Source organism: Scophthalmus maximus, chromosome 8 (assembly GCF_022379125.1).
Source record: "Scophthalmus maximus strain ysfricsl-2021 chromosome 8, ASM2237912v1, whole genome shotgun sequence".
NCBI classification, from domain to species: domain Eukaryota; kingdom Metazoa; phylum Chordata; class Actinopteri; order Pleuronectiformes; family Scophthalmidae; genus Scophthalmus; species Scophthalmus maximus.
The window spans coordinates 14,028,070-14,040,955 of NC_061522.1; the positions used below are offsets into that span (position 1 = coordinate 14,028,070).

Sequence of the window (12,886 nt, forward strand, 5' to 3'; positions counted from 1 at the left end):
TAACAATTATTCTGTCTATATAAGATATTGTTTGGTCTATAAAACAATAGAAAAGACTTACAAATGCCCATCACATTTTCCCAAAGCCCAAGGTGAATTTTGAAAAAATGTCTTGTCTAACCAGGAGTCCGAAATTTAATAATTTTACAATAATCTAAGACATTTAAGAGACTCGGAACATCAGATAGTTGGGGCTTTAAATAAATGACTTTTAACTGACTAAAGTGCAGATTCGTTTTTTTCAGTCAACTTAGTTCTGAGTATAAAAACTGACGGAATCATCTCCTTATGCCGCATCTAATCACACATTCAACTTCACTACTACTTGTTGCTTGTTTTGATGGTCCGATCTAAATTTAATTGGAACAGTGTCTGGTGTGTGGTGCATTCTAAACCAGCAGCGAGTCTAAAGGTCGTTGTAGGCCCCGGAGGTAAAGACGATCTGGGTACGTGCCACACCAGCTGCAACAGTAAACTACTATATGACTCAAAGTGAGCCGGCAAGAGACTCTGTGCAAATGACTTTTTGTGTTTTTGCAAAACTAAAATAGGGAGAAAAGAGATCAAAGAGTTTGGATAATGATTCGATGATGTTCTGCACCCACCTCAGAGTCTGGTACTGCAGGGATCTGGGTGGTGTCAGCGGGAGGGAGAGACGTATGAGTGAAGCTGGGCTCAGAGAAAGCACAGTGGGCGCTGAAAGCGTCTAAATCAGAGTAAGGAAGGTCAATGTCTGGTCACATCATCTGCAGCCACTCGGCTGTGTGGTGTGTGGACCCATGCCTCTGAGAGGAATCCCAGCCTGCAGGGCAGAGTTTTTGGGGGGTAAAGTGGAGACCGTGCAGTCCAGTCTTTGAAGATGAGAGGAAGTCTGCAATTTTAAAGAAATAAAATAAAGTGTAGGGTCTTAAAAGATACTTGGTATAAAAACATATGAATGGTGGAGAGATGTCATACTGGAGAGATATCAGTTTTCTTTGTTGCACAAGTAGCTCTTAAAAGGTTTGCTTTGTGAAATATTAATCGTTTACAGCTCTCGACCCAACTTTCCAGGGACTGGGAGAAACAATGTGATTTGCTCACATGCATTTTTCCGTTTACTTAAAATTAAAACAGATCTGCAAATCTAATAATCAGAATTAATTAGAGGTTCTGTCTGACAACACTTACACTTCATTACACAAAATGTATATCTTTTTTCACATGGAATCAGTAACCTAAATAAAAACCATTGTGACGGGGGAAAAAACCCAGCCATCCGCAACTATGTTGTTTGCCTAGATGGAGATAGATGCCGGGGCTTTCTGCGCGCATCCCGTGCCATTAAAAATAGATGCCACAAACTGAGTGTGACAGACGGAGGAGGGAGGGAGGCTTCGACAAGGACTCATTTAAACGCAGCGGCGCAGCGGAGTGACTGGAGCACCGGCTCCTGCAACAGCAGCCCAAACCACAAGACAGGCCCCGCTCTAATCACAAACATTTATTCAGATCAGACAACTCCGCCGAATGCCTCTGAGGAGCATCTCTGCCGGATATAAAAAGAATCAGGAAGGAAGAAGAGGCAAAGGAGGAGAGACCAACCGAGTGATGCAGATAGAGAGAGAAGGGCAGGCCAGAGAGACACGGATGGTGACAGAGGCGGATGAAGATGCAGCCAGAAACAACTAGAAAGGCACTTAATGGAGCGCACATCACCGCCCAGGCCCAACCGTCCCCTCAAATTCAATCAAAGCGCACCAAATTGCACACACTCATCGATAACAGTCTGCTAAATATGCCTGATATTTCATCAACATCCATGTATTAGTCTCTGAGAAGAAGGGTGAAAATGGAAAACATCCCCATCTCGCAATGTCACAAGCCGGATTTGGGGTTTTGTCCTGGATCTGCCCCCTTTTCTGGATCCACGCCAGAATTTCATGGATTCCTTCCTGGCCCATGTCCCATCCCTCTACCTACGTTTTGTGGAGACCCTTTCTGTAGTTTTAAATTGATTCCTGGTGACAAACCAGCCAATCAAACAAACCAACCAACAAACAAACAAACAAAGGGACAGGGGCGAAAACATAACCTCCTTGGCATGGGGTAGAAATTAGTCTCCCCGCTCTGCATGCAGCGTCTGAGCTGGATTTAATGTGCAGACCAAATCCAGCTCAGACTGAGACAACTAATGAGATGAGAATACAAACAGATGAGTAACACAGGAGAAGCCCAGCAAAGATAACAATTTCCAAACAGTACAGTACCCTTTGTCCATTATTTATTAAATGCGTGTGAATTACCTGGGTGAATATTGCCTCAGAATTCAGAAACAAATCAGCCCTCGAGTCGTTTCAGATAGAGCGAACATGTGAATGTGTATGGGACGTGTTGTGCAATAGAGTTGGCCGGTGCTCGGAACGAGACACTAGTTAAAGAAGCAAAACATAGCAAGTGTTGAATAACACAGTTTGATTTTATGTCTGATAAAGTACGTCGTACACTGAGAGTAACAAAAATACTTAACAGGAAATGTGAGAGATAAGTGAGGAAATGGAGAGCAGATGAGTGTTGAGAGCTTCCTTTATTCATGATGTTATGAAGTAACAGGGCACGTACACAAAGAAAGCTGTTGTTCTACAGTGGTATGTCACTTACCAACCAGACAACCGACCAATGTGGTGATTTATACTGACAGAATGCTGCAAAAGTACAAAAGTAAATGTATAGATGGAGCTACAGAAATGATCGTTTTAAAGGGAACTAGGCCTTCAGTATCTTAGAGACTGCTACATTATGTAATGATATACTGGAAGATGACATCCGATTCAATTTTAATGATCTTAGTGGTGAAATTTGCCATTTGCAGTGGCAACCAGAGAGGATGTAGACAGAAGCAGAACAAATATGTAAAGCTAAATATACCTTAGAGACATTAGGCCAAACAGTGTTGAGATGAATTACAGTAAAGGTTTTAAGTACAGACACGTATTAGAGTTTAAAAAGACCAAAACGAAAAATATACTCAATGTACTAAGCTTGTGCTGAAAAAATTGAGAGAAGCAGATGTGATAATCATTAACAAATGGGCAAAGAAGCTGTTTTAAAGACTTTGGTCTGCAAGAGTGTACAGTGTACTCTAATTTCTGACATTTTATGGACCAAATGATGAAACAGTGGGAGGAGAGAGAGCTGCTAAGGATTGTGACTGAGATTAGCAATGTGAAAACAGAAATAAGAAGAAAAAAAAATCAGGTTCATCACATCTGTACTTGTCATCCGGACGCACACCCACTCTCTTCACCCCTCTATACTTATACACGTCTTACTCAGCCCCCCTCAGGTTAATCCCAGAGTGCCAAGTTTGGCAGTTGCTTGATAAGCTTGTTACCACCGGTAATGACTCATGGACAGATCGGGAGAAAACAGCTGGAATAATGATAATAAGTGCACAGTGGAGCAATTCACTGCACTCAACACTTAGACTTTGACTCAAGGGTGAGGTGTGAATCAAAGGAGTAATTACTGTGTGTGTGTGTGTGTGTGTGTGTGTGTGTGTGTCTGTCAGTGCTTTAACATGGAACATTAAACTTAACGTGATTTGTGAAACCTAAACTTAACCCTACCGAGCCCTAACCCCCCCAGAGGCTGACCTTTTGTTCATTGACTGGCTCACGTACTAAACTGCTGAACGCCAACAGTTTGTGTTCACCCAAACACAACAGGTCGACTCTGTGGTGTGACTGTGAGAAACATGATCACTTCACACGTCTCTCCTTTTGTTCAGTCATACACAAATAAGCCTTTTCCTGTTTGCCGCCCATTTGCAAACCTATCCAAAAGTTAATTTGTCAGGCAACTAACACTGGATAATTGGTGTCTGGCACTTAGCGATGTTCATACCAATGTCATATTATAAGAAGAAATAGCAGATAGAAAAACTAGGCCTGTAACTATCATGATTTTTTCAATAAATCTGCTGATTATCCAGAATCTATTTTTGCCAATGAAAGGTCAGAAAATGTGGAAAAATTGTTCATTAACTGTTCAAATAATATATATAAATACAAATTTAAAAAGAGTGGACTTGTAGAAGAGAGTGATTGTTGTTTTGTCGTTTCCAAGTTAGTCATTTGACCAACCACAACGTTAAAGTTTGGACTGAAACCATCTTTACACCACAGTATCTCCTCGATTTACCATCTGTTATTGAGTTGACATTGCTCAGGAATCCAACGAGAGGCAAAAGCGTAAGGTTAAGTAAACATACCGGGCCAGGTTTGCAGACAGGGTTACTGAAAGATCTGGAGTCAGCTCCATTAGAGGGTCTATTAAACTTGAGAACAGTGTCTCTGAGTATCAGCCGCGAATGAAGCAAAGAGACCCAGAAGCACTAAAGATAAATCCCCTGAATCCTCCGCAGGTCGGTCTGACCTACTTTCTCGAGCCACCGATTCTTATCCACAGAAGAGAAAATACATTCTCACCTGTACTGAATACCCTCTCTCTTTAATTGTACGAATTGCACTTGGTTTATTCAAACACAACCTCAGGACATTAAACATAAAGCCCAGTGGGATCCGGCCTACCTACTGCATAATTAATAAGTTTTTGTTTCCACCCTACTTTTCACTAAGAACTTTTGAGTCATGTGCTTTTTACAGAAATTCCCAAAAGTTAAAGAGACTATAAAACACCAGTATATCACCACGTTGGACCTCGTGTCCACCACCTGAGGAACAATCAGCCCTTGAAATTATGATTCAGAAATGATTGAGCGTGCGGTTCATACCTGTACTGAGCCTGGAAGTGTTCCTGCACAAAACTGTGTCGACCTCGAGGCTGATGCGAGCTGGCGGAACTGGGGCTGGGAGACTCCTCCAGCGGACCTGGTCCCTGCAGACAAAGACACAGAGAGATGAACATCCGAGCATCGTTCATTTCATCTTGTTCAGACTATTGCAACCCATTGAACTCAGGGTTAACTCGAAAAGCTCTTTCATGCCTTCAGCTTGTACCAAACAACAGCTGCTGCGCTTTTGACAAACACCAGAAGACAAGATCACATCGGACCTGTTTTTTTTGCCTCACTTCGCTGGTTACCAGTTAGTTTTAGAATAGATTTTAAGATTTTTCTGATTACTTTTGAAGCGCTTCCTGGCTCAGCTCGCAGCTATATTGCTGAATTGCTCCTCTCCTGTGAGCTGAGTCACCTTCAGGACTAGAGTCGACTGAGCTCTGAGACTCCGTCCTCCAGGATCTGAGCCTGGAGAATAAGTCACTACTTTGAAATCACTTCTCATAACACATGTTTTTATAAAAGTCTTTTGTTATTGTTGGCACACAGTCTTATTGCAAGCTATACAGTACTTTGTATTCCATTGTAGTCCATTTGTTTTTATCCTGTTTCAAACTTGTGAAGCACTTTGTAACTCTGGTTTGAAAAGTGCAATACAAATATATGTATAAATGAACAGAAAGGAAAAAAACACAATAAAGGAAAATCTTATCTAAAATACAAACAGACATCATCATCATCCTCGCGATGATACTAAAAAGACACTAGAATAATAAATGCTGTTTGATAAATACATTTAAGTTGAAGCAAGTAAGATTTCCATTGTCATGTGTCCAGGCTGCATGCAAAGTATATCCCAACTGTTAATTTCTTTGCCCAACTAATTTCAGAATCAGATATGTAACTGGGAAAGAGACAAAGACAAATCAGAACTTTGGAACAAGAGGGCAAAACTCTGAATGGGAGTTTTAACCAGGGCTGAGGGCAGAGAAGACGTAACACCTAATGGTAAACAGTGGAACAATCGGCAAAGACTCGAGTCACAGAAATATTGGAGACGTCAAACGGTGCGTCTCCGCTAAATAAACTAAATGTCTGCGATACCCTGCATGCTGCGACGGACGCAGCAGGAGGCCGGAGAGACTTTAAAGACAAATTTGAGAATAAAAGATGGACAAGTTTGACTAGGGGGAAACAGTGTCAAACATCGCTGACTCTTAATCGTGATATTAAAGCTGTCAGCTGACAGTAGGTGGTAAGGACGGATTAAACACTCGAGCTGTTACTGGATGTCCAAGTGCTGTGGAGTCATGGTTAAAGGAATTTGTATGCAGAGTGATGGATGTGGTGTTCAATAAGAAATATCGCCAGGCATGATGTTGATATTGAATTCTACAAAGCATCAGGTAAATGTTCAATGACAGTACGAGCAGGATTTCTCCTGGTGCTGCCGATGGTCAGCCAATATTTAGGTCCCATTGAGATACAGCATCTCTTCTTCCAGGGGATCCTGGTCAAGATGGCAGCAAATTAAATAAAAAAAAGTTTCATATACAGATACAAACAAAGACAGATGACATTGACACAGAATTTTAAAAAACCATTAGAAGCAATGACACTGTTCTATGGAGACGAGTTTAAGAGGGTTTTAAACGTGTGTAGAAGACAAGGAGTCCAAATTCAGAATGTTTTGCAGCTCCTTGGAGAAAAAAGGCAGGTTTCCCCAGTTCTGTCCATGTGGATGGAGGCTGAAGACGAAGTTTGACTGACGAGCAAGTACTGTATGTATCAAGGCGAAGTGTCAGCAGACTGCACATGTACTGAGGTAATTTGCCCATTAAAGCTTTTTGCTATAAAAACTAGGGTATGAGTTTCCCTCTAAGATAAAGTGACGTCCATTGAACCATTTCATGTAATTTACAGTGATGTGTTCTCGCGGTTGCACCAGTTACAAACCGCAATGCAGAATGATAAACAACATCCAGTTTTCTTCAAAAGGGATGAAGATGCGTGCATGTCTATTACATCACCATAACCTGATACTGATCAAAAAAAATGTACTCTGGCCTATCTGTTTTTTACCAACGAAGGGAAAAACATCTCTTCAAAGGAAAATAAAAGTTTTTTTTAAAGGCTATCTATAATATTTTTGTGTGAGAGAGAGTTTTTGGGGAAAGAGCGCTGCACACAGCTCTACACTGAAGCAACGGCACAAAACACTAAGTCAGAGATCTTTGAGCTTGTGTAAACAAAAACATATTTTCACTATGAATATGTGGCAGGACCAATTAGACTATGGCAGGCCATTGTCTAGGTATTAAATGGGAAATACAACAGTGACATAATGAAGAAACCAAAACATTATGTCATGCATAGTTCAAAAACCCCATTTCAAGGTGTCTCTGCTTCTGTACATTGAAACGTTGTGATGTGAATTATGAACACTTTGTGAATGTTTCTGTTTCTTCAGAATGAGATTTCAAAATTTCACTTCTGAGACATTGTTAAGTACTTGACATACCAATTAGAAAACATTAAATTCAGGGTCAAACACATGTGCGGGACTTAAACATTAAGCAGCAAACGGAGTCACACTCCATTGAGATACTAGGGGTCTGGCTTCTCTACCTAGACTTTCTGTGAAGTTTCTCTTTTGTTCAAACAAAATCGAATAACTGCCGCATTCCCTTTGAACAATGACCTGCTTTTTGGCATCTTTGAAAGCCTCTCCGAGGATGGCTCTGCATATAATGACGCAAACGCACAAAGCACAGAAAGCATGTGCGACTTTTTGTTTTCAAACTCCACCTCAGCCCCTTTTTCCAGACTTGACCTTAACTTAACTTAAATGTTTTTCCTCTGTAATCAGATAAAAAACACGATATAATGCTCTTCATACTTTAAATGAAAAGCATCGGCGGGGCAATGGAAATAAACGCTTCATATATATATTTTTGCTCCACCACAGTCTAATGACAGATCTGTCTTGACAAGCGTACAATTCTCAGCGCGCAGGGTAATTAAACTACAAATTCAATAGTGGCACCACTAGACTGTTACAATTTGCAATCAGGGCTTGCAAGGACACCACGAGTCAACAAAACAGAGAGAAGACAAGATGGCTAAAACTGCTGTGTGGTTGGTATCAGTGTTTCCTCGTGTAAGATAAGAGACTGACAGCATTTAGGAGAATTAAGGGAAGAAATAACAGCGTGATGCAGGTGCCTCCGCCGGAGAGCGAACCTGAGCATCATGCACGCCGAATGGACTGTGTGAGCTGTAGTCATTGGACAGTGGACTCATTTAAGCAATGCATTGAGGTTGACTTCCGTTTCCATTTTGTGCTGGTGAGCTCACTCACAGTGAGGAAGGCTGGGTGCCCCAAAAGAGTTTCTCAGTCTCGGAAGGACAACATGTGATTCTGAGTCAGATGTAAAGCTCAATTAGGTCTCATCTTTCTACCAAACAGAATCAAATAATTCCTCAATGTTTCTCTGCATGAGAGTCTGTAATTTGATATGTGCATATCATGTCCTTCTTTGCATATCACGAGCTGCGCTGTGACAGACTCGATTTCCGCCCTCCTTTCTTCACCTCTTCTCTGGGGGACGACGGAGAACAATCCTCATTCCCCGGACCCTCCGAGACGGAGCGGGTTACAAGCATCACCGCGGAAACGCTGACCGCATTCCCCCGAACCCACATGTGAGGATAGGGATTTTGTTTTTAAATCACCCACAGAATGGCATTTAAAAGGAAAGGACTAGTCACCAGGGCCATTCCCATTTTGTTTGAAGCCGCATGCCCATGTCTAATGTACATTTCTAAATAAATGCACAAACTCAAGCCAAGGATCATACTTGCACTCATTTTCTTTTTAAAAACTAGGACAACTATTCTCGTGAATGCACAGGGACGACAGCGTGATTCAAGTGACTGAACATTTGCAGGTGGTTTTTCACATTTTCAGAGATGCTCCCACATACATTAGTGCACTGAACGCGGTTGAGGCCTAAAATTGACTGTATGACAGAGTGTATGATTGCCAGAGCCATGAAATATATCATGTGCAATGTATATGTTGATATGCTAATTATAAAGAGACTTAAGCTTGAAGGTTTTCAAATGCAGAAACACAACACCAGTCCAGGTAGATGCAGGGAAGATCATTTTAAAAAGGAAAAGCATGCGTACAGGTGCTCCAGCTGGCAGAGAGGCAGGCGGAGGCAGCGGTGGGAACTAAAACAGGCAATTCAAAATCAAAAGAAACATGAGGGAAATGAATGTAGCGGAATGTAACACTGGGGAGCAGAGCAGACAAAGTGACAAACAGTGAGGGGGAACACAGGGACTAAACACACCACTTTGCATCCTTCCTCATATGCATATACGCAGCTGATGAAAGGAAGGCATGCATGATGAGCATTTTAAGTGGTGTCAGCGGTAATGGTGGCCTAACATCAGCAAGTACAGTACTGTAAAGAGAGGAATACGAGCAGGAGACAGAGACAAGGCTTCTCGACCTCAACCTTCTACGCATAACAAACCAAAAGCAGAGCTTTTCATCGCACATTTGGAGAAAAAAAAGGCATTTTTGACCACAAGCAGGCCAACGACGTCTTCACCCAGACCTGAGAGCAGGGAACAGACGACTATGCTGGGGGAGACTGAGTGTAATGGTGCATTCAGACCAGGGGCAAAGGGAATTTTACCACTTCAGTGTGGCGTTTTTTGCGTCTTTTCCATCGCCTGGCACGAGTGGCGTAAAAATTGGCTTCTGTCCGCATGTTTGCCTACAATCTCATCGCACAAAAATATCTGCTTCGAGTTTGGTCTGGCCATATCTAAATAGACATGCATAATATGTAGTAAGGTGACACGTACTTTATACTGCGGATAACACACACGGGGAGGGACGGCGAGAGCGAGAGAGCTCGGAGTGCATGATGTGTTTCTTTATTTAGCACCAGGGGAAAAGGGAGCTTTGCTATCATCTGCCAAAAATAGATGCGAGGGCCAGGCCCGGCAATATCAAGTGAATACTAACATTCAAAAGCACCACGCTGTTAAATTGTCACACAAACACCCCCTCCCCAAAACAAAGGCCAACATATCTAGGCCATAATCACCTGTCTCCTGATGCTTGGGAACAAAAATGACTGGCAGCATCTAGTCTACATGCCTCTGGCAATGTTAATGATTTCTAAGATTTACATATCGGTCCTGGTTCTCAGAGCTCGGCAGGTTCCGTCTTTAACAGCTGCGTTTGCCTTCTCTTCCCGTCGGTAGCGTCAAATGGAGGAGGAGCAGCCTTCAGACGAATGAGCAGGTATAACTACAGCAAGCACCCGAGGAAAGTGGAGGAAACCTTCAAGGGCTCACTGAGAGGCTCTTCAACTGCCTTTTATTTTGCAGTAAAGGAGAGCTTTTCTGTCTAGAGCCAGTTCTTTTCTGTGTGTTTTTTTCCACGCAGCCAGGTGTTGGTTGACTGTAGCACAAAGAACTGATCTAATAAAGTGTACTCTCCAAAAGCCCAGAGGAAGTTTAGCAAAGGGATCCGGGTTTTGGACACACATACCTTTGAGGAAAAAAAGAACCGAATTATTTGCGATGAGCATTTATAGTAACTTCGCTACACTGAGCCCCGTTTCTATTACTCCAGCGGTGCTCTGCCACAAACTACTTTTCAGTTCTGCCAGCGAAGCCAATCCCAGTATATTGAGCTCAAGTTTCTGGGGGTGTAGATCAAACAAAAAAAAGAAAAAAAGAGCTCAGGTCACTTTGAAAAGAACTCGGCGTCCTCCGACTCTTTTGTTCTCGCTTTCAGTTTACTCCTGCTCGGAGCGATGAGGGGTCAGACGGGTGCATATCAGCACCATCAGCAGAGCTCAGCATCATCGCATCACAGGGGCAGCAAACCCACAAGAACTCGTGGGGATTGTGTATCAGTGAGAACACTGGGCTTTCTGCACACGCTGGCACGAAGGCTCACCAGGGCCTGTGCACACACGAGTTGAAACACAAACGCACGCACGCACGAATAAACACAAATCCACGGGGGCACAGCCCCTAACAGCACCACTACATTGTCAAATTTGGGTGAAGTCATGCTGGTACTCTTCAAAGTACTGAGTGTCACAGGACACATCAAGACTTCTCTTCACCACCTTCTGCACCCCTGCAGGACATCACAACACGCGGGGTTTAGTGAAGCCACCGAGACACTCTCGTGTCAGCAAGTGGGTGTCAAAGAATGCTGGCAAAAATATCCAAAAATAAATCACAGATGCGGTAAAATCCTTCAAAGCGCATGTTGTGCATCAGTTTGCCTCACATCACGATCGCGACAGAGCTCGCCCTTCATCAGCGAGGACGCGCACGCTGTCAGGTGGGCGGGATAACGGCAGCGTGACCGTCTCGTGACCGCAGACCTTTCGCTTCTCAGAAGCTTTCGGAAAAACTCTGGTTCCTGCGCGATCAGTGAAACGCTGGTCCGGTGCAGCCACTGTAAATCTCTTTGGCCCGGTGCCCTCTCCGTCGGCTGGCAGAGGCACTGCTTCCTCTCCAGAGATCTTCACACTCCCGAGCCCTACATGAAAACACATGTTGTTATCAGCCCCGGCTGACTCCCCGTGGCACGCACTCATGTGAGACGACGCGGAGGCGCTTCTTCTGCGGCATCGCCGGGGGGCGAGTGGGAGTTTGGCTTGTTGAGTGCCGTTGTATATTTGATGGTGTGCGTGTGCGTGTGCGTGTGCGTAGTCTGAAAATGCATGCTCACGTGTAAGGATTCTGCTCGGCCATTGGTCGACACGGGTGTTAGTGAATACGTGAATCAAGGCTCTGCCTAAATGGAACCACAAATTAATTTACGTGATTGAAAACTCGCTATTTCGTGTCAAAATGGCCGCCTTGAAAAGCTGTAAACAATCGAAAAAAATGTGATCCTTCGCCGGGAAAATTCACATGAACATCACCTCAAGTCGGAACAGAGGAGCAGCAGAGTCGCCGGCGTCGTAGGCAGACACATGGCGGACGAAAGGGAGCGTTTCTTTGAAGCTTAGAAACTTTTGATTCCATGTACTTTGATTTTTGCTGACTGTAATTTGGTAGTAGGGATGTAGTAATGTTTCGGTGCTGTCCACGTAGAGTGACCTTGATTAGTTAGGGGGAAAAAATCTAGTATTATTTATATGCCTGTCACACCTGATCCTTTTTCTTTGCTCTTAGTTATTTTGGAAGAAGGGTTTTGTTTAAACGCGCTAAACCCATAAATACAACACAATTTGTCGACAGCTGCCGTGGGAAAAGGGAACTTCCAAGGAGCATGTGAACGCAGAATTAATCTGGTCCAACCGATTCAACGTCAGGTTATCTAATGAGTGCACAAGAAGAGATCAATTCTGATCAATAGAAGAGCACGAGACTAGTTCTAACTTGAAAGAGGAGGTCACGTTTCCAGTCCTTCTAAGAAATGAAGAAAATCTCTGTCTTCCTTTCTTTACTTCTTTCTTTTTTTTATCATGTTAGATTTAGATGTTAGATTCATTCTAATGGTGACTTTGGAGGCGGTATCTTGTGGTGCGGTTGAACTTCTAGGTGATCATAGTAGTTTGTTAATCCTATCTGTTTGAATTAGGGCTGACAAATGATCCGTATAACCCAGTGCAGTTTTGTGGATTGGTGACGTGATATTCTACTGAGGCAACAGGCTGATGACACAAGTGAGATGAACGATTGCTCTACTTTCACACCACTTCTTCACTTCTGTTGGTTCACTTTTATGATGCAGCCGTTATTGTGTTTTGAGTGTCTGAATTAATATTTGAAGTGACCAGAAACAACACTAAGGACATGTCATTTTTAATAATTCCACTGTGTTTAAGTGTACTCAGCGGCCTAAGGTGCAATTGGGGAGAACAATGTATATTATTGGGACTAAAAATGACTGAGACCGACTGAGAAACGACGCCGATTCAGTTATCGTCTCAAACCACATTTCTAATCAACTGGTTTGCTCAAGGGGCTTAACACCATCACCTTGGCTGCCTGCACTCATCCTTACACACTAAACTCACACAGACATTACGCATGACCATACTCACT

At 43.0% G+C, this 12,886-nt stretch overlaps 1 protein-coding gene across 1 annotated transcript in view; it reads right to left on the reverse strand.

Annotated features, from left to right (window-relative positions):
• The window catches only part of usp43a (ubiquitin specific peptidase 43a), an 85,840-nt gene that overhangs the window by 44,945 nt on the left and 28,009 nt on the right, over positions 1-12,886 (reverse strand). Inside the window, exon 3 of the mRNA XM_035636512.2 lies at positions 4,775-4,878. Within this exon, the coding sequence (XP_035492405.2) occupies positions 4,775-4,878 (104 nt within the window). The remainder of the gene's footprint in view (positions 1-4,774; positions 4,879-12,886) is intronic.